General features: G+C 32.2%; 1 protein-coding gene across 9 annotated transcripts in view; it reads left to right on the top strand.

Moving 5' to 3' along the window:
- The window catches only part of PTPRK (protein tyrosine phosphatase, receptor type K), a 483,452-nt gene that overhangs the window by 294,391 nt on the left and 165,330 nt on the right, over positions 1-23,731 (top strand). For 6 of the 9 annotated variants that reach the window (XM_025042408.1, XM_015600078.2, XM_025042409.1 and 3 more), the window contains exons 7-8: positions 12,818-13,015; positions 13,216-13,311. In XM_025042408.1, coding sequence (XP_024898176.1) covers positions 12,818-13,015; positions 13,216-13,311 — 294 coding nt within the window. Of the gene's footprint in view, positions 1-12,817; positions 13,112-13,215; positions 13,312-23,731 lie in introns of all 9 variants that reach the window. The other 3 variants (XM_015600081.2, XM_025042412.1, XM_015600080.2) reach the window with 1 other exon arrangement.

Raw genomic sequence — 23,731 nt, 5'->3', positions numbered from 1 at the left:
TGTTTTTATGAATACCTTTTAATATTAGCAGCACATATTTTTCTTCTGGGTGATGGAAATGTGCCCTCTTGCTGATATGTGTTTTCTTCGATTCTTATAAGAGAATGTCTCTGAAATACCAAAATAAAATAGAGTTTGTGCTTGAAATTTCTTCGCTTTCCATATACATTGGTAGTGAAGGTTGCTTAGTACCAACTCATAAGCTTATTTTTGTAATTGATTGATGTAATGAGATAACAAACATGTATAATACTTTTATTGATTCTAGTAAATGTGAATTAAATTAAACAGATTATAAATATTTAGTATAATTTGTAGAAAAAACACCCATATATAATGCATGTGCAATGTGCCAGGTAGTGTGATAGGTGGTTTGCATACAATATATTTTTAGTGGCATGAAAACAACTCAGTATCTCCATTTTACCCACAGAACCCCTGAGGCTGGTAGGTAAAGGTTCTCAGATCACATGGCTCTAAGGGGCAGGCCCCAGATTGTAACCCAAGGCTGACTTGAGAGCTCATTTTCTTTTTACCACACCATGGTGACACTGTACTATACATAAATTATGTTTATATGGTGGCATTGAGAAAAAGCTACTTGAAAGAAGATTTAAATAAATATCAATGACAGAGATTTGTGAGGTTTTTCCTTAAATTTTAATAATTCTAACTATTATGCAACTATGATTATTTTATTGTCATTTTAAAAATAATACATTTACTTTAAGTTGCTTGGCTGCTGTTTTTAACGATACTCTATCCCGACAAATAGCATTATAGATATAACCTACTATTTTATAGCAGATTCTCAGTTGAGGAGCAGAGAATAAATGGCCCTATTTACATCAAATATAGGGTATTTAAAAAATTATCATCACCACACACATTCCTTTCTCAGATTCTCATATACTAACATAAATATGTGCACATACTCATTAAATACAAGCAGACATTCGTGCTCACTAAACTCAGATTCTGGCAAGCCTAGTAGGCTTTGTTAGAACCTAGGCAGAAGCTAGGACATTTTGTGGTTTATGAAAGCTAAGATACTATTATAAGATACCTCCTCCATTTTTTTTTCCCTCTATTCCCTGTACCTTGTTCTTGGATTTTATACTAAGAATTTTGAATTGCCTCTGCAGCTCTGTGAAAACTTTAGAAATAATTTACATGTCTCTGATAATATAAGATTTGAATTTCAAAGCTTCTCTGATTGTAAAAAAGTAAATCATTCAGAATTTAACAGCCTATCCTCTTTATGAAGTCACATTTTTTGGTTATCAAAGAAAGTTCATCAGTACTTATCCTTAATTTCATGTGATTATCACGAACTTCAGATAGCCTGGGTGTTCTCTATGGTCCAGACATCTTTGATTTAATCAGATGAAAATTCTAGACTCACCCTTCCTCCCTCCCTCCTTCTAGAGTTTTCTATAAGTGAATTATAGAAGGCAGACTTCTTTGTCTGATTCCTTCACTCCCTCCCTCCCTCCCTCCTTTCCTCTCTTCCTCCATCTTTCCTTCCTTTACTCCCTCCGTTCCTCCCTCCCTCCTTCCTTCCTTCCTTCCTTCCTTCCTTCCTTATTTCTACACTACCTCTATTGTCTTATTTTTAGCTTGGTGAATTAGGATTAGAAAACTTTTAATATATGTTCTGGAGGAAGTTTTCTTATCCACTTACTCTATTTTTATGTTTAAGGTAGGGATGTGCTCTGAGTAACTCTTCACATTGAAAGTCAAATTATGAGCCAAATTTATTTTTCCCAATGACTCACTTGCAGAGTAGCTCCATTTCTTTGTTTGCTACCTCAGTATAAATCTAGAGGGATGTTATTATATGGGTTCACAGAGTTTTTCTCTGAACTCATAGTGGCAATACAAAGTTCAAATAATGTCAGGATACTAATGACCTAAAATTGGCATGGTTCCAGAATAAAAAGAAATTATAATAGATGCTATGAGAAGTGTATGAACTGTGTAAAAATAGTATATTGTATGCAGATAAATTCAAATATATAATTCTCAGGAACTTATAGTTATAAAGCAGAAAAAAGTTACTTAATGGTTTTATATGATGTAGTCACTTCATAATATATTTAATATACAAAGGTGACTGTGGAACTCAGTTGCTCTCTTCAAGGTGAACTTGATCTATCTTAAAGGCAGAAATATTTTAATGCCCAAATTTTTTCAGATAAACACTCTCTTGTTTCTTTTGAACTGAAAAATTCTCACGTTACAAGTTAAAAAATAAACATGCTCGCAGAGTTGAGCCTGGTTAGTACTTGGATGGGAGACCATCTAGAAAGACCAGGTGCTAAAGGCATTTAAAAAAAAAAAAAAAAAAAAAAAAAAAAAAAAAAAAAAAAAAACAAGTCAAAAGAGCTGTCACAATGACGCATATAAGGAAAAGCACAAAACAATTCTGCCAATGGTTTAGGAATTTTCAAGAAATATTTTGATTAAATTAGATTTATTATCATAAAAGATGACTTTAAATTTAAATCTCAGTTAGAATTAATTCTAATTGTATTAATGTTCCTTGAGTTGTATATAGGGTGTTTCCAACAGGAGTTTAGTTCCAATTAGTTACATAGTCTCCTTTCTCTTTACTTATTTTTTAAATTTCTTATTTCAATAGACTGTAGACATACAGAAAATTGTACATTAAACATATAGTTTGATAAATGTATAACTTGATGAATTTTTACAAAGTAAATATACTTACAATCCACATCAAAAAATAGAATATTATAGCACCCAGAAGCCCTTCTCACTCCCTTATGGTCACTCACTCCACTCCTCCAGGATTAACCACTGTTCTGTGAAACAGTAATGAATAACTTAGGTAAATGGAATTCTATAGTTTATACTCTTTCACCTGGCTTGATTTTCCAACATTAAGTTTGTGAAATTTATATTGTGTGTAGCTATAGATCATTTGACGTCATTGTTGTAAAATATTCTATCTCGTAACTGTGACATAATTTATCCATTCTACTATTGATAGGCATTTTATTTTCATTTTGAGCCATTGATCATAGTGGTATATGACTATTCTAATACTTGAGGAACAAGTGTACTAATTTGGGGGATCATATACCTAGAAGTGGAATTGCTGGGTGATGCGTTATGCTAATGTTCAGCTTTGGTAGGTCTTGGCAAACAGTTTTTTGAATTTGTTATATCAGTTTACACTCCTGTTGACAGCGTGAAAGTTCTAATTATTCACTGTATTCACCAACACTAGGTATTTCCCTACCTACCATTTTAAATTACCTTTTTAAGTTTCTTCTTTCATTTGTTTATAAATGCATCCATTTAACAATCATTGATTGATTGCTTGCTATGTTAAGAACTGAAGACACAAACTCAAAGACAAATAATATAAAGTTTTTGCCTTCGAGGGCCTCAGTAACTAAACAGAGAAAAATTAGATAATTTTTTTACAAGAAAAGGTATATTTATTTCAGGCTGGAAAGGGTGTGCTGAGGAAGGCTTATCAGAGGCTATAATAAATAAGTGATTTGAAGGTGAATAATTTTGCTAAGTCTATAAATGATGAAAGGGTACTCCAGACTACATATAAAGGATGAAGGCGGATGAATATAGGAGATTTCCCAATAGAAAGTATAAGTTGTTATATATAAATATGGGATTGGGTTTGGTGAGTGGTAAGACATAAGACTTGACAGGTATGCAAGGGACCGATCATGAAAGAGAAGTCTATTTTCTGTTAAGAAGTTTGTATCTGTCTTCAAAGTTTACCTTAACCTCTTAATAAGACATTTACCAACTACCGTAAAATGAAATAGCCTAAAACTTACTGGCATAAAGCAATAACCATTTTCTAATACAGAGTCTCTGTGATCTAGAAATTTGGAAAGATACAGCTGGGATGGTTTTTCTGCCCCTTGCTGATTTGGTCCTCAGCTGGAAATGTTCAAATCGAACAGCTGAAGGTGACTCAAACTATTGGAGGCAAGAATCATCTGGAAATTTCATTTGCATGTCTCCCACCTGGGCTGAGAAAATTCCACCAGCTAGTTGAACTTTTAACATGGTGGTGGCTCAGGGCTCCAAGAGTAAGTGTTTCTGGCTCTAGTTAATGGAGGGGAAGCCACATGGTCTTTTGTGACCTATCCTCAAAGTTTCATTTCATCATTTCTCCTATGCTCTGTATATTCAGGATATTTGAGGTCTCCCGTATTCAAAAGGAAAAAACATGGACCCAATCTTTTAGTGAGGCCTCTGTGATAGTCACAAAAGCTGTCTAGTGCCCCTGCAACAATCCAGGTATTCTGCCTATCATATAAATATCATGCTGAAATGAGGGATTAAACAGCCATAACAGAAATCTGTATTAACTGATGACTCAGTCAAAGGGACCTACAATTTTCATCATACCATATGAGGTTTTCTGTCATATGGATTGTGGCCCTGATGGAAGCTTTCGTAAAATTGTTCAATTATTGTAATAGTTCATAATTTTGAACCATTTGGTTGCATAGATATTAATGTGGCAGAGTGTAGTTTTTGATTTAGATTTTATGGACTAAAAAGCAAATAAAATTCACTTAAAAAAAATCCCTTTACCTGTTAGTATGTTCTAAAAATGAACCTGACTTTGTTTTTAGTTTTTGCTGACAGATCTAAAACAGTGCACTGCTCTTGTGCCTTTTTATTCAAGCATGTTAATAAAGTTATCGCATCATTGTTTTCAAATCAAGATGAATACAATGTCATGGTAATACATGAAATACAAAATTTAGTATGTGAAATTTACAGTTTTGTTAATAAAGTGGTTCTTTTTAATTCAGCACTTTAGGCAGCTGAAAGAGCCATGTCATTGAGATTAAAACACTGTAATTCCACAGTTCTTGCAGTTTAAAAAATAAATACATATCACACAGGGATGGAAAGACCAAAATAGTTGTTTGTTATGAAGAGTAGGATATTTAGCATCAGAATTTTCTTTTCCCTTGAATTAACTTTTTGTTCAAAAATTCAGGTTATCAGTATATATTCTGGTATTAGTGTAAGTGCATATTTTCATAATATTCTTGATCAATATTTTGTATTCGAGTTTTTATATATGTACTTTGTCATCGCATGAAGAATCCTATTGAAAATTTAGTTGATCTGAATTAACTAAAAAGAAGAATTATTGTATAGGCTTGTACCAGTGCCCTTTTTTACAAGCTGCATACTAAGCAATTGCTTAGAAAGTGTTTTTTGTTACAGTCAACTAACTCCTTTAATTAAATAGTAACATTTTGTAGGTGCTGTGTATCAATGTCAGAGCAATTGGCTAGCTACATGGTTCAGAGCACAAAGTGTTAAGTCTTACATTTTTAGGACTTAATTTCAGCATCTAAAAATAAATGCATACATACATACATACATACATACATACATACATACATACATACACACACAAAGTTTTATTACTGCCAACTCCAAATGATTCTTTTCACCCTGAATTTGTGAGGCCTACATTTTCTTCTATGGCATAGACATATTTTATGTAGATAATTTTTTTTCTTATAATGGAATGGCTAACTTTTTTTTTGTATTGTTGAGCCAGTCATTCATTCTAATACAATGTTATTAGACTTTGTCAGACGCTGTGACAGACAGTAAGAATGTAATGATGAGAAATTTTATGATCACATTAAAAATTTTATTGGAAAACATGTAAAAAAACAAAAAGCCACTCATGGTCTCATAGTCTCTCAATCACTGCTATTAGCTTTTTGATATACTTCCTTCTGGCGGTAGTGGTTGATAGTTTGTTTTTCCCTAGGGATATACTTGTTATTTTTTGAAATGAAAGCTTTAATAATCTTAAACATCAGATGTCCCCTGACATTTGTTATATAATCTTTCCAATGTGGGTTCTTCAAGTTTGTGTAAAATTCTATAGAGTAGATACACCATAATTTGTATCACCATTTTCCTATTTTTGAATATTTTGAGTGGTTAATGTTTTTTTGCTCTTCAAAACAATGATTTGAACTATCTCCTTACATAATATTCCTAGAAATGGGATTATTTCAGTTTATGTCCACATTTTTATTTTTCAATATATATTGATAGATCGATTTCTAAAACCAGTATCAGTTCACTTGACTATGAGCAAGCTATATACTGAAATGCTCATTGGCCATGGACAGCTTGTGTGAACAAATAATTCTCTCTTCCTCAAAAGTCTATTCCAGTCCTCATTCGAGAAATGGAAATGTAAGTGATATAATTTTAGGTAAGCATAAGCCTTGGATTACTGAGGGGAAATTACTATTCACATTGTTCTGGTGTTTCTCCAGAGAAGCTTTCTGCTGTTTTAGACTGGAGAATTCTTTGTTGTATGAGACAACCTTTGCAATTCATGATGTCAAGCGATCCATGGCCCAGCCCACTTAAGGTCACTACCACTCCTCAGTCCCAAGAACAGCTGCCCTCAGGAGAGAACAACTGGGAGGGAAAGAAGAAACTATTGTTTAGCTGGATATAATTAACTGATAAAAAAAAAATAGCATAAACAAACATATATAATATATATTACGTGAGGGTTTTGTTATTCAATTGGAATTTTGGCTTTTTGCTTTTTTTTCAAGTTTTTTTTTACACGCAACTGTGAAATTATGTATGCTCATTTCATGGTTCTCGGTGTGTGTGTGTGTGTGTGTGTGAGAGAGAGAGAGAGAGAGAGAGAGAGAGAGAGAGAGAGAGAGAGAGAGAGAGAAATATTGGAAGTGTAAGCAGTGGGATACAGTACATAGTCTTTCCATAGGCTATCATAATTATATTCTAACAGCCATCTAATTTTCACAGAGATTATAATAGTTAGCAGTAGCTCCTTTGGATTGATACTTGGTCTAGGTGCTGCCATAAGATACCCAGTTTTGACAACCAAACTTAGCATTAACTTTATTTGACCAATTCAAACTAATGAGCCACCTGAATGATATGACTTGCAAAGCTGTCAATTGGATTTTTGGATTTAAAAAGAGATTTTAATATATTTTATATTAAAACCTATTATAACCTATTAGAGCACGAATATGTAAATGAAATTAAAATACTAATTTGTTTGAAAGATAATTTATGGAATTTACTGACCACATCATCGATACGAGTAAAAATTATGAGATGGTAGCCAGAAGAGTGAATGGAAAGGTATTCAACTGCTTAGGAAATTTGCTAGGAATGGAATTCTGAAGTATCAGAAAAACAACAGTGAAAGTCATGAAAAGAACTTTTACTCTTCTTGTAAATATATCTGCATTTCAGTTCATAAAATGTGGGAGCAGGAGAAATTTTGTAAAATAAATCTAAAATTTTTTAAACGTGTACTTTATGTTTTAACATCTAAGAAAAAATGTAGCATATTATGTTGTCATACATATGATATTAAATACCCCCCCCAAAAGTGCTTCTAATTATAACCTGCTTTCCATTTCTTATGGATAGAAAGACCATCTTCCTATTCTCTAGTGTTATTATTTTGTATTTCTTGAAACACTCAAGTACCTTTAAATTATATTGTTATTCTTTTGAAGCATAACTTAAAGTTATTTAAAATTATTATAAGGTAGCTGATAAAGAAATGCTTGAATTACTGATGTCATTCTTCTTGCTCTCAGTCTCTAATGTAATTCCCCTTTACTTCAGCATTTAATAGGTGACAAGGAAGAAAATTAAACAACATGAAGCGTGAACTAGTGAATTTTCTTTTTTAACTGGAACTGGATCAAAATTTTAATGAGGAGAATGATAAGTAGAATAACTGATTTTGCAGTGACCCATTTTATTTAAGTAAACAGATGGTATTAAATAAGAAAATATCTATCTCCAAGGCAGATATCTTAATATCATTTTCTGCAGGAATTTAAACATATTAAGGGGGCATTGACTCCTAAAGTTGTTTCGGGTAATAATTTTCATCACCTCTATTTACATTTCCTTTTACCCCCACAACAATAAGGATAAGTAGATACAGAAATTGTTTGTTTTATATACATATATAAAACAATTGTGTATGTATATAGATATAAAATTCCCACTGCTCTGAATCTTGCTAGGAAACTTTCCTAGGAGTAGTTTTTGCTCACAAGCTTACAACCACCTGAAGAAAAGGTGGAGCTGAGATGTTTTCTAGGGGAAGATGTTATACTAGCAGTTCCCAACCTTTTTGGTACTAGGGACCGGTGCTCCTATGAGAATGTAATGCCTGATGATCTGAGGTGGAGCTGAGGCAGTGAGGCTAGCCCTGGGGAATGGCTGCAGACATAGATGAAGCTTTGCTAACTTGCCTGCTGCTCACCTCCTGTTGTGTGGCTTGGCTTCTAACAGGTTACGGACCAATGCCAGTCCGCAGTCTGGAGGTTGGGGACCCCTGTCATAGTTTCTACCTGTGATAGGCTGAAAATGGCCCCAAAGATACCAGGTCCTAATCTCTGGAGCCTCATCTGCAAAAATGGTTTTGTTGGATTTAAGTTAAGGGTTTTGAGAGGGGAAGAGAATCTTGGATTTTCTATATGGGCCCTAGATGCAATCACAAGTGTCCTTATATATGAGAGGTAGGTGTAAAATTGAATACAGAGAAGAGGAGAAGGCAGTGTGAGCAATGAGATGGAGATTAAACTGATGTGGCAATAAAGCAAGGAATACCAGTAGGCAGCAGAAGTTGGAAGAGGCAAGGAGCTGATTCTCCCCTAGAGTCTTTAGAGGAAGATTGGCCTGCTGCCATCTTGATTTCACCCCAGTGATACTGATCTTGAACATCTGGAGTTCAGAACCTTGAGGGAATACATTTCTTTTGTTTTAAGCCACCAAGTTGGTGGTAATTTGTTACAGCAGCTGTAGGAGACATATATACATTACTGTTGTCTGCTTCCACAGTGGGAGATTTAATCTTGAGATATTTTTTGTCAAGGCTTCTTTGACAAGTAAATAAAATAATTTGGAAGGAGATCATTTTGAGAGGTATTTAGTTCATTTATTTGGAAAGATGAGTGTAGAAGTGTCATTGTCCTTCATATTTATTTTGTTAACTGACTTTTTTCTGGCTTTGTGGCTTCTATTTCTGTCTTACATTTTATTAATTAACTGCACTTTGATATGTGACACATATGTTTGTAAAATAGCATTTATAATAGGAATAATTGGACAAGAGAATACTTCCATAATGACTTATCTTGATTTCAAGACATCTTTTAAAAATATTTGAAATAAAAATAACAAGCAATTTGAATGCATAATTGTGATTTTATAATAGGTTTAGCTCTAGAATAATGAATATAAGTCATTAATTGAAAGTTAATTGGTAACATTGGCAAAAATTTATCTCATATTTTGGATATTGCATGCTTCAGTTGTTATCTAGTGTACATTTGGGATTTATTTTCACCACACCTCTGGGTTTTATACTGTATTAAGTTAGGAAGAATATTAATACTGCTGCAGAACAATTACTTGTTCATTTGCTAAGTGATTAAAATTCATGCATAATTTATTGAAATGAATAGAAATTTTTATAAATAAGCCTCCTTGCTCTCAAGGGCCAAAAAAACAAAATACATATGCTAATATAAGGCTGCTTTTTACCTCCAATGTAAAAAATTTAGTATGTAGTGATATATTAGTTTCATTAATGCTAAGTTTCACTTCTTATAATCATGCTGTTAATCAATGTATGTGCTTCTAAGCCTCTCTAAACCTCGTCACAGTTCCAAATAGGAGGTGCTGCTTCGATTTCTGGACCGTCCCTTTTGTTTACTTGACCTATAATTCAGACTGAATTATTGTGTTACTTCAGGCCAAGAACTTGACATCAAACTGATTTCTTCATATATACAAAACACTAATGACGAATGTTAATTTTTGGTTTTAAAATTTATATGCTCTCAGGTAAAACAAAACAAAGCAAAATAGCATCAAATAGAGGGTTTATTGACATATTTAGAAATGTGGATGGAGTCTTCTAAAATTCTTAAAATAATTCCTAGTTTATCAATGAAGAAATTATAATACCAAGAAGTTAAATAATATATTCAAGTTTATCTAGCTATTAGTGTATGCATTTTTTAAAACTAGATCTGACTTTAAATTTCATGTTCTTTTCTGTGTCATTCTCTTAAAGATAGAAATGATAGAAGAAATATTATGCTTTACTTTTTCATTTGTTTGTAACTTTTTTTTTTTTTGGTAGCTTTTTCTCTTTCCTTTCTCTGTCTCTCATCTGCTGTTCTCTTTTGTTTTCTCCTATTTTCTGTAGCAGTGGTGTGTAGAGTTTTGATGGGTGAGATTTAACATTCAGTATTTACTCATTAGGTCAAGTTTCAGAATATCCATAAGTTTATAGATTAACCAAGGCTTGCTACTTATAATTTATTGGATAAATCATTTTATCATGCTAAATATCAGATATTTTCAGGTTGTTGTTCAGCTGTGATGTGAATGAGCCATAACTGCTCTGCGGTAGAACAGCAGAAAGCTATGAGTTTAGAACAGCAGAAAGCTGAGTTAAGTTTTATTTCCTATTTAAACAAGTCAGTATATGAGCGATGTGGCATGAAAACAAACATTGCAAATGTGAGGTGACTTAGTTTATTTGCAAATTATAGACTTTTTAAAATATGTGCAACATTTAGTCTGCATAGATTTGCCTTTATTATGTTCATTTCTTTATTCAGTTTCATTTTAGTTTAAGGATTAGAAAATATATCAGCTTTCTCTTGCTCTCTATCAAAACTTTTACATACTAAAAATATAAAAGATGCCAAACTGGTAAAATTTCTTCATCGAAATGTCTAGCTCTATCTTTCTTTAGCTGATAATTGAAAATTCTAAAGTATTTTTGGTTTTACTTGAACTTCTTTTGTGAGTAACTTCTCAATTGAAGTCAGTTGTGAAATTGGAAATAGTTCACCCTTTACACAATTTTTAGTTTATTGTTGAAACGATTTTTTAACTATAAGATAAAAGATTTTATAAAGTTTATAAATCAAGTGTTAGCTACTTTTCCAAACCAATAGAAATAATTCTAAACATAATCAGTTTATATAGCACATATATTATTCGATCCTAATTTTGTTTTCACTTTAAACATGAGCATAGTGAGAGACAAGTTCATATGGTACTACTGTTAAGCAGTTTGAAAGCAGTACCACACTGAGCCATGACTAATGACAGGAACAATATTTGTCCAGTGATTTTAGATTTACAAAGGGTAACTCACTAGTTACCTCCAACTGTTATTATTTGTCACAGTATGTTTGTTTTCCCCATAACTCTCAATTTTATGTATATGGTATATATAATGAATTTGAAAAAATAATAAAACAGTGAATTTGTTTATTGCTAGTATGTTTCCCTTGCCATCTTATGTGAATAACCAAAGTGTCGAACCACCTCACAATTAGTAGTTGCTCAGTAAATATTTGTCACATGGAGGAAAATTGTTGAAAAAAGACTTTAGCCTGTTTAAATATCTCAGAGGTACACAAGGTGGAAACTATATTTTTATAAAATCAGGGATTAAAGCCAAATCCTAGGCTATAGCTGAAAACCCTTCTTTCATTTCAACCTGTATCAGAAGGTAAAACCTGTCTATAGGCTTTTTTGCATTGTACCTTTCTCCAAGCATGCATTGCCATTGAAATAGAAAATTCATTTTGAGCTATATTGGCTATCCTTAACTTTCCTCTATCTGCATTTTCTCCAGTCCACCCCTGCTAGAGATATGGGGTGGGTTGTGTAGTTGTATTTAATAGTTTTCCTTTATATGATTTGATTTTGCTCTTTAAAAGAAAAACACTTTACAATAATTTTGGGGCAGTTACCACTTTATTTAGGTTAATAACACTTTAAAGTCTTTTGGCTCTCTTAATATGTATTCTTCCAGACATTCAGAGAAGTCCCTACTTGATCACAAAATAGTAGAACATCATGACATAACACTTCCAGTGGACAGACTGTGTGGACAGAACTAGAGCTGTGAAGGCTTTTATAAGTCCAGTATCAGATTTCAGCTACATTGTTGTTAAGGAAAAAAAAATAATAATCACCATTTCTGTAAGTTTACACATGAAAATAATTTTTCCTAAAGTTTCTTTCAAGCAAGATAGCTAAGTTATCAAAACTTAAATTGTTGTGAACCTTTGATATTTATTTGAGTTTAATATTTAATGCATTGCTTTATCATGTGCTACTCCCAAAGGCCAGTCATACATAGTGATTTGTGATTTTGCCTCAGTGTAAATTTTAATTTCTATACTGTGAGGTGGGTATGTAGAAACAAGTCAGCACCTAGCATCACCTTCTGAGTTCTGCTTTGCTGTGCCTTCCCCTATTTTCCATCAGCAGGATCTCTGCAGAGGTAAAAAACAAAGCAAGAACAAAATACCACATAGCCATATTTCATGAATGAAATAATGATAGAAGTATTCATTAAAGGTCTTAGCACCACAAGAAGGTCAAATATCAATGGTGCTCTGTTAGTAGCTAATCAGAGCTATCCATCTCTAAATATTTTCTTTTTATTTCACATGTTTACTGTGCCTTTACAAATTTATTTCCTGGAGAGGCATGTTTTTAATAAGAGAAAACTTGATAAAAGGTCATATTCCATCTGTGAAAGCATTTGCTCTTTAATTTTACAGTTGCTAGACCACTCATGTCCTGACTTTCTTTTAAGTATTTATTATGTATTACTAACTAAATTATTTAGTAAGCCTTTAAGCTTTGAGAGACATTAATTTATCCATATGTATTGTGTGGATTAATTAGGTTGCACGTTCATCTCTCCTAGAGCCACCAAGACCCATTGCTCCTCCCCAGCTGCTTGGCGTTGGGCCTACATATTTGCTGATCCAGCTAAATGCCAACTCCATCATTGGTGATGGTCCCATTATCCTGAAAGAGGTGGAGTACCGAATGACATCAGGTTCCTGGACAGAAACCCATGCAGTCAATGCTCCAACTTATAAATTGTGGCATTTGGATCCAGATACAGAATATGAAATCCGTGTTCTACTTACAAGACCTGGCGAAGGTGGAACGGGGCTCCCAGGACCTCCACTAATCACCAGAACCAAATGTGCAGGTAAGAGTGAGTAGCAGCAGGCCACTCTGCCTAGTGACAAAATCTAGCACAAAACATATTATATGTCTGTGCTCCAACTTATAAATTGTGGCATTTGGATCCAGATACAGAATATGAAATCCGTGTTCTACTTACAAGACCTGGCGAAGGTGGAACGGGGCTCCCAGGACCTCCACTAATCACCAGAACCAAATGTGCAGGTAAGAGTGAGTAGCAGCAGGCCACTCTGCCTAGTGACAAAATCTAGCACAAAACATATTATATGTCTGTGTGTGTGTGTGTGTGTTTGTGTGTGCGTGAGCACGCGTGCACGTGCATGTGCGCATATATGAGAGAAACTACTGAAAGTTCTAATTATTTGTTATATGATGTACTCACACTATTTTGAGAATTCTAGTGCCTCTGGTAAATTGTAGCCTTGGTTATGTCATAATTTGACTGATTTAGGAGCAGTATGAGTGTTTATTATTATTCAGTATTATTTTTGTATCCATAATCTTTTCTTACACTGTAATTTTGCTCAACTTGCTTTTATTCAGTCCATCTATCTCTGATAGATGCTGGTGAATGTATTATTGAGAGAGCAAACCTTTGCAGTTCAAGCAAATGCTGAGTACCTTTCTGTGATATGGAAATTGTCTTCCTCGATAATTCTGTTATAGTCAGTTCTGAGGCCATATCTGATAATGTAGATAAGAGCTGTTACTCTGAACCTAGCCTCGGTGAGACAGCTTTCTATTTAGAAAGTCCTGTCGTTGAGGATTAAGTGAGCAGCTTGACAGCCAGCTGTAGAACACAGAGAGGCATTCCTTATGTTTTTAAACCTTGTTATTGCCCTCTCCTTGCCTGAATCATAGTGGTGAAACTAATAGCATATGGATAAACCACCAAAAAAGAATAAAAAGTGAAATAAAAAGTAATGTATAAACATATATCTTAGTTTCTTATTCTACCATATTGTTCTAATGGAAGAAATTGTTAGCTATTTATTAAAAGCCACTGAAATTTTGATCATTTAAGTTATTAGAGTACCCTCTTTTAGTACATTGTTATCGAAAATAGTTTAGTTAAAAAAAAGACATTTTTAATCCAGCAAGCATTATAACACCTGCAGAGTTAGTACATAAATCTATACATCTTGAACATTTAATGACTTAGGTTCTGAAAATTGAAAATTAAGACCGTGAGGATCTATGAAAATGTAAATGCCTGTAAAAGTCTTTTGTTTCTTAAACATCTGTTTAGCATTTATAATATTTTGTGGCTACCTACAAAGAATACGAATCTAAATTTAAAGCAAAACCAATGTAATTATTGCCATCATTAAATATTTTTTAACCTGGCTCAATTTTAAATATTAATGTTTACATATTAATTATATATTTATATATCTTATATGTTAATATTGAAAGATTTTCACCAATAAAAAGTTTAACTGCTCAACCGTTACTCTCAATCATTAGTCTGAGATTTAGATAATAGCAAGTCCAAATCTGCTGACTGGTATCATACATTGATCCTGGGGTTGAAAATCAGCTTAACCTAGAAGATATTGGGTAAATCTCCATGGCTCAGCCTAAATCACACAATTGCTTTTCAAATTATCTGTACTGCTAAGTCTTTTCATTTGAGGTAATGTTGACAAATTGCTGTCATTGTAATAAATGTATTTTCTAAGGGAGAGACAAGTTCACTCCACAGCCTCAACCAGTCAGAGAAGTAATTTAAAGAGGAGACAGTGTGGAAGCTAAGAAGTTGCTCACTCTGTCTTCCAAAATGAATATCTCATCCTGATAGAAAGCAGTGAATGGTAGGTCCATTTTATTGAGGGTATTGCCTACATGTTTTTCTAATAAAAATCTGCATTTAATTTTTTTAAGTACCTACAAATTAAAATAATGAATGGTAATTTACTATTCCAGTGGTCTTCCTCATGACTTCCTGTGCCCAAACTTCTTTCTTTTCAGTATCTCGTCTGCCTTCTTACTTTTTTATTTTCATCAAAATAGACCATTAAAAATTGAGAGTATCGCACAATGTATTAATATAATGTAATCTTTGTTTAACCTAGGAATTATTTAATATCAGTTCTTGGTGTGAGGTCCGATGGAGATTGCAAGTAAATGGGGCTTTGTTTTAAAGGTAGTTGTGCTGTATTAAGTGGATAAAAACAACATATTAATGATTAATTTATTTCTATTGAATAGTTATATTCACAATCCATATAATGCATATTGAAATACAGTAAAAATATGACTAGAAAGTGTTTTTAGGTATTTTATTTAAAGAATAATTTTATCTGTGGGAAGGTTAGAGTAAAAATAACTTACACTCACAGACACTTTTGGAAGTATATAGGTCTTTTTTTCTGATTCATTATTTGAGAAACATTTAATTTGTGGGCTGTGTAGCATAAAATGGTATCAGCCTCACTCACAGTTTTGCTTACAACTTTAGAAAGTTTATTTGTTTTTACAGCTATTTTTTACATGTGAGTCTTTGTCACCTCCGTTTATTAATTTATTGATGTCCTCATAAGTTGTATTTGATGCAGGTTTTTAGGTTTAAAAAAAGGTGCTTATAGACTAGATTTTCAAGTACATTATAGATTTGAAAGAAATTGGGATTACTGGTTTTTTTTAGGAATGTCTATTAATTCCTAATGGAATGTCTGCTCTACTATTACAAAAGGAAGTAAAGCTTATGGAAGTACATATTTATTGATTTTTAAATAATCTCTGAAAAGCAGAAGTTGATTACAACTGATAAACATTGAATATCTAAATACAAAGTCAGTCTTGATTAAAATTGTGATGTCCATCTCCTCCCTTCTTCAAGATCCATTTTCCTTTCTCCAAATTTAAAATCCTTCAGACTTTACCAGCATCATCACTGGCCTCAGCCTGTTGTCCTGTAACAACAAAATACAACACAACTTAGGCTAACTATGATTTTAGCTGATTTTAGTAAAATTTCAAAAGCCAAAAATTCTTCATAATCTTGGGATTTGATTCCTGTGAAACCTTTGGAGAAATTTCCATCTAATTCTATTAAATTGTGTAAGCTCTGAACACTGTTTTGCAAATTATTACATTTTAATCAAGACTGGGAGAATGCTACACTGTAATTCTAGTGTTATACTATTAAGATTATCCGATTGAATAAATGTTTATTATCTTGAAATAGCTATTTTAGTATATTCTACACGTTAGACCACCAGGAAGCCTTAAAAATAAATACAGAAACTTAGCTGTGCATGTGTCTGATATCGATTTCACATTAATTATTTATAAATAACAAAGGAATGATGATTATTTTCTGTCTTTCGGAAATTCTTATTTTATTTTGGTATAACATAGAGGAATAATTTTTTGTTATTAAGTACCAATCAAAGAGTAAATTAGTTATTATTTACTATGTTACATATTTCAGTTTAATATACTTAAGCCACCGAAATTTTATTTCTGGCAATAGTACTTTTTTTTTTGACAGAAATCTGTCAATAAATAATTTTAGAGCAAGTTAATTAAATGGTTTTATTCATGTATTTCGATGAGTAAATTTTAAATTTCAACATGCAAATGTAGAGTTCCATAGTTAAGTATTGCTTAATACTGCTTTATAATCAGCATATGAAGTGAATCTATCACATTTTATTTTCATATCAGCCCTGTGAGTTAGATATATTATTATCCCAATTGTGTAGCTCATGAATCTAAGACTCAGGAAAAACAAAACAAAAAGAACACTGTATTGTCTAACATCAGACTACTTGGAGGCTGGTGCTCAAACCAATTTTCTGAAAATTGCTTTTTACTTGAAAAGCCTGAATTATTTTCCCTCTTTCTCCTACTATAGGTGACTTTTTTTTTTTCCCTTTTCAGAAGAGTATAGCATACATAAATGAAAGTACAACAGGTAAAAGCTGGGAGGGATATGCGTTTTTAAAAATAGTACCTGCACAGCTAACTTATTTCCTGAAAAAATATAGCTTAATGTTCTCAACTTCACTTTTATTGAAAGCACAATTTATTAATGTGCTTAACACTCAAATATATGCTGTGCGTTAAATATTTTAAAGTTAAAGAAGTGTTAAAAAAAAAAACGGTTTTACTTTATACTCTTCTGAAAACGTCCTACCTAGTTGCCAAGCTATTTTTTTTTTTTTTTTCTAAAGTACATTAAAATCGTTTGGCGAGTTCAATTACCTGCTTCAGGGTCTCTCGAGTTAGGAGAGGTGGCAATTACAGCCTCTGGTGGCTCTAGCCACCTATGCTTGCCTGAGGGGTATGATTATTTCATTCTTAGCTTACAGCCTGACCCATGTTATTGTTCACATAATGCTTCTTTAGGCATTGTATAAATTTTTAAAAAGATAAAAATGTAAAGTTGTCTTAAATGGGAAGTATTTCACAAACTTCATTAAAAAAAAGTACTTTTTTCCCCCCTTCCCTCTGTGTCTGTTTCTCCTGGGTATACCATCTGGTATCAAAGCTAAGAAAATAGTTTCTCTTTCTCTTATTAAATGGAAATAAAATATGCCATCATCAGAAATTGTCTGCATTGCATGCTTTGGCAATTACATGTCAAAATTGCTCTTTTATACTGTCTTCTGCTTCTGGATAACCCATTGTGGCACTGCTTTATGATTAACTGACATTTTAGCAGCATATCTCTCATAGGGAAGGTCAAGAGTTCGAGTTGTCTAGAATGTAATATATTTACACAGTTGGGAAAACTGCTTTCTACTCTTATATTGAAGTTCAATGCTCTTGGCAATTTTCAATGAAACATGTAGATCTATGAAGCAGTGAAAAGGAGAGTGTCTAATTTTAAATGTAAACATTTACTAAAAATGCATTTTCCTCTCCTAAATTTAAAATTAAGGAAACAAAACAAAGCAAAACAACACTCAGTCTTATATCAGAAACCATAAGGTGAGGAAGTAAATTTTGGCCTTATGGCTACAGCTTCTTCAGCAAAATGGAACCATATATCGATTTTTACGGTGGTCAAGATAGTTATCAATCACAAAGGCTAGGTATCATTGTAACTCAGCCATGAGGTTAAAACAAAATAAGCGACTCTTTTAAGACTTTGGATGGATTAACAGTGTAAGGATAACATACTATTTGTTTTAAATTGAAGGCTTGTATCAATACTTGTTTTAAAATTTTTTGAAATGTGTTAATTTCTTATTATGATCTTCGAGTGCCTTCATTTTTGTTTTTGAGCAAGAATTTTAAAAGGCAATGCTATTATTTTGAAGTAAAAAAAACCCTAAATATAAAAAACTATAAGAAAAGTAAAAGATAAGTTCTTCAATTTTCTTAAAAATCTAAAAGTAAAATCCTTTATTAGGTTTTTATTTTCAGTGAGTAATAACCTGATTTTGTTCTTCAGATTCTGTAGAGAACATTTCAGTTTGAAAGATATTTGTTATTCAGGAGAAAAAAAAAAAATTATTGGCCTCTTTCTTTGTTAACAGCACTGGGATACGTACTAGGTCTTCAAAGTTACACAGGCAATGCCTTGCATTTAAGCCCTAATAGTCACCAGGGATAGACCAATAAAGAAAGGGTAAAATGGAAAGTGTTAGGAATTTAGATGAAGACTCTGTTCTTTAAGAGAATGTTTTAGATAAGCTGTGCCCAGGAAAAGATGGCTTTTAAGCTGGATCTTAAAAAGTTAACTCTGAGTTTTTTTAAGGCAGAAAATAATAGAAAATGAATTAAAAACAGAGAGAACCATATGTTTAACCCAATAGTAGAAATAGATGATGATTTGAGGATTCTGAAAATAAATAGAGTATCGTCTAAGTCTGGGCTGAGGCTGCAGGTGCAATGTGACCAGGTCTTACATGATAAAGGCTGCTATCCTGTTGTTTTTAAGGAGCAGACTAACATTACTAGATTTGCATTTAGAAAGATCATCCCATCCCATTTCAGGTAAGGAAAGACTGCGGCCAGAGAGACCATGAGAACATGCTTACAATAATCAAAAACTGATGCTGGCTGTTATCTTCTCTACAGCATGTCTCTCTCATTTTCGATCAGAAACAAGAAACTTATAAATTCTTAGAAAATATTGTCATTCCTAATAATCAAAAAAGTTCCTTTTATTAAAGAATTTTAAAGACATTTTATAGGTGATCTAAGTTTATTGTTTGACTTACTTTTTCAAATATGTGCATTTTCCAATGTTATTAATATGTATGCAAACCCATGATGTAACACATTATTTTGAGAAATTATGAAAGTTTGGAGAGAAATTTAAGAGCTATTGTGTATTCGATGAGATATTTATGTATTTCATAAATTTTATTGAGGATCAAAGTTGTTTACATTGCCGCACTTAAGACAGAAGATAATAAGACAAGATTTCTACTCTTCCAGAACTGATAGTCTAGTTTCAGAACCATAATAACAATAAAAGCATAATGTGTTATAATAAAAATGCAAAGTAATTTGGAAATCCAGAGATGAGAGGTATAATTTCTGACCCAAAAATGATTTTCCCAAGCAATATGTTTGAAAATGATATTAACCTTTATTTTCTTAACAGAACTGGATTAACATTTCTGTTGAATGAAGCCATAGCCTTATCCCTAATTTCTTAACTGTGAAATAATGCATAAAATAATGTTCAGTCAGTTGTCACCATAAAGATGATTTCCTTTCTATCTTTCTTTTCCACAAACATGTTGGGAAACTATATGCACAGATGGAGGTATTAAATGGAAAATATAATTCATATTTTAATTTAAATCATCAAAGTAATTTTGTTTGTTTGAATTCTCTGGGGCCCATGATTATAGAAATATTATTTTAAATTTCTTTACAGTATATATATTCTAAATTTCCATGGGAAAAGAGAAGCTGGGAGGAGATATGTATAATATAATCAGCTTCTATTAACCTTGCTAATGGTTTATAATATTAAGAATTCCTAGGATAAGACTCATGAAAATTGAACAAATATAAAAATAATCTTTCCTGCCACCTTTTTATTTTTTACCTCAGGCATGGGTTCTACAGTTAACCATACAGTTCATATAATAATATTTCCTCATAGAGGATGTCATTAGTAGCTGTGTAATTAACTGAGTAGATTTGAGTTGCTTTGAGCTCAAAATTCTCTTCTGACTTACTTTGTTGTTAGATAGCATTTGGTAACCAGTAAAAATGACATTTTTTATTCATTCATAGTACTTTACCACTTGCTGAGTCTTTAATGATAATCATTAAATACTCTTTTTATTGGCTTCATTTGTTTTTATTGAATTTTGCATACTACAATAAACGTGACAGGTGGAAATGATTTGAATAACAGAATCAGTCCCCATTAAATGTCCTAGATTTTCCCTCTGCTCCTAGGTGTTTTATTTGATATCAAAAAGTAGAAGTAAAAATAAAATGATAATTAATAATGTCTTAAATGATAACACAAGAGTGTCTGAAGAAGAAAATGACCTAGATAGAATTAAAAAGTTTGAGATCCAAATACTGAATACCAATGGGATTAAGAGACTCAACAGCGAGCCTCAGTTAATCTCCTTTGATGGCGCCATTGTGGTTACACTGGTACATAGACTTGTCTTTGATTTTCTTTCTTTTTACTCAGAGAATCTACTTCTGCTTTCAATTGTCACTCCCTGTTTTTCTTTTTCCTTATTTGAATTATAGTTTATTTTCTTTGCTTTTAAATAAAAAAAAATAAAGTTTTATATCAGGCTCTAGTAAAAAAAAAAATGCAGTCAAATTTTCTTGGACAGGAGTACAGATTCATGATTATTCTTGAAACTCACTTATCCAGACCCATCCTCGTTAAAATTAGCATTTTTGATAATGTTGATCACTGTACAATTTTTTTTTGAATGGGAAAAATAAGTTTAGAAGGATGTATCGTATTTTCATCATTTAACTTGACTTTTAATGAAATCTGAAGATAGGATTATGATCTTAGAATATCACTTTCTGATCTTCACTGTCTTTCTACAGTATATGGTCTTATTATAGCTAACATGCTGTAGGGATGACTCTTCTATTCTCTTTCTCTCCACCAACTTGTCTAGAGATTGCAGTGAAAAAAAAGCACAAAGGGAAGAGATAATGACTAAATTCTAATCGTGAATGTTTTGCATCATATTAAACTTTCTGAACCCCATAAAAACTTCAAGCGTTGAAATTCATGCCTTTCATGTCACCCTAAGCAAGATCTGTGCAAATTTAGCTGTCACTACATATGATATGGCCTAGAAATCATTGAGCGATGTCCATTTTCATTTTCTCAGCCAAATCAGTTCGGTGAAGTTTTAGTTTAAATAAATCATCTTTTATTCTCTGGCTTAGTTCTTCTTTCCCACCTTTATGTAATCCTTCACCATAAAGGAATTTTTAAGCAGATACTTTATTCTGTCATGTAATAACCACCCCTCAAAATATACAAACATTTTTGTACTGATCTTACACATGAATCTATACTTTATTATTAAAGCAAGATTTTATTATATACATGTATATATGTATATGTGTGTCTCTTTTAACAGTAATTATAGAAGAAGAATGAAATAATTTCTGTGCCAAGTTTTAAGGTTTTTTAAAAATAAGTCAAGAGCACCTAAAACACTTTATCATGATTTAGGGTAGCATTTATTTGAACTCATAATATACTGCTCTGCCAGAAGTTTTCTCTCTAAGATAAGACCTTACAGGTGAATAAAGGAATGGACATCTAGTCTTCAAATATAAAGAGAGTTATCTTTATTTGTTTACATACTTCATTAATTTTAACTTTTTTTGCTGTCCGAGAAAGTATAACAATATAGGAAATTTAAGTATGTTTTAAAGCTTTAATTTCTCCAATATAAATAAACAATATTATCTTAAATTTTTATTCATTTTATCACCTTCGTATGATGGCATTTTGAAAACTAACATTACTTGAAAATGAATTGGTATACTGATGAATTTGTGATTTTTTGGACAAACATATAGTCGTTCCCGCTAGTAATTTAGGAACTGCAAAATGAAGATAACGATATAGCTGTTCTCTTACCAGGAAGATGAACCCTTCATGCGCCATCATGGAACACAATATGTTGTAGAACATGAAGCTTTCTTTTAAACAAAAACAATCTATTTATGTCTGATTATTAACAAAGACTTTCTGATGGGTCTGACCAGTGGTTCTGTTTTCCTTGATGATTTAGTAAGTTAATTTTGAATTCTTAGCATTCTTTATGGTACAGCTGGGCATAAAGTGGTGAAGAGAAGACAATATTTCTCATCTATCTTATTTTAAAAAGTAAAATTAACAGTAACTCAGCTTCACATGTAGTTCTCCTTCTAACAAGTTACAATTTGGAAACTGACTCATTATTCTATTTAATTTTACTTAAGTGGGTTTACCCCTCCCTGTATTTCCACCTCACATATAGTACATCAGTAGAATACAGAACTCTGCTTGTTTTTGAAAGCAACAGAGATAAGTTTTCCTCTTAATCCTTCTTCCAGTTGGCTCAGATAATCCTTTAACTTCTGCCTCTACTTTACTTCTGTCTTTCCACAGATGGAAAAACTCATTTTTTTAAGGCTAAGTTCCAACAATGAACCAGTTACTTTTGGAAAAGATTAGCTTTTTGAATTAAATTAATATTTGATTTTTCAGCTTAATTAAAACAATTTGGGTTATCTTTTAAAATTTTGCAGTCAGTTTTAAACTTTAAAATTACATTACTGAAGAATACTAATAAGCAGAATCGTGCTCCAGGGTTCCCTTTCATGTTTCTCCATTCTGTTCTCTGGTGAGTTCTGCATCATAGGTATGTGTGTGTATTGTGCATGTGTTTGCTTTCTCAGACAACAAGGTCTGCTCTGCTTATGAGGAGAAAATGTGCCAGGGGTCCACTAACTATCCCTAAACTAGAGGTCTCTTGCTGGAAGTCCTAGATTTTGTAAATACCTCATTAGAATTTATACACCCAAATTATTATTAAATTATACATAACAAAGCATTATACCAAATTTTGCAAGTAAGTTTTTAATAATGAGCACTTACAATGCTACGGTGTTCATACAACTATTGCTATTTATGTCAATGCAGTATTATTTTTTCTATGCTTAGAATTATTTCTCAAAGTTATAAATACAAGATACATACAGTATTATTTATATTCTGCTCATTTTACTTATCATTATATTAACTCATTTCCTGTGTCTCTACAATAATTTACCTTGTCCTATATTTGTTATATAACATATCTGTCTACCTATCATTTTATTCATCTGAGTCCATATTAAGTTTTAAAACTAATACATTAAAATATTTTGTTCATGGGAGTGAATTTTAATGAATAATTAGTTTGAATATTTTTTATTAAAATGTTTGAATGATTTGTTCTTTAGAAATAACTCTCTAGTGATAGTTTAAGAAAAGGACTGAAAGATTTCAAAGAGATTAGAAGGCGGCTACATGAGTCTAAGCAAGAATTGATCAGTGCTTGCTGTGAAGCAGTGGAGATGAGAATTCCAAGGAGGAGGCAGAGTAGGAAGAGACTTGAGAGGTACAGTCAAAATTTTGTGACATATTGGAAATGAATTCTGACTTGGCATATTAAGG

Source organism: Pteropus alecto, unplaced genomic scaffold (assembly GCF_000325575.1).
Source record: "Pteropus alecto unplaced genomic scaffold, ASM32557v1 scaffold79, whole genome shotgun sequence".
Taxonomy (NCBI): Eukaryota; Metazoa; Chordata; class Mammalia; order Chiroptera; family Pteropodidae; genus Pteropus; species Pteropus alecto.
This window is presented reverse-complemented; position numbering and strand designations above follow the sequence as displayed.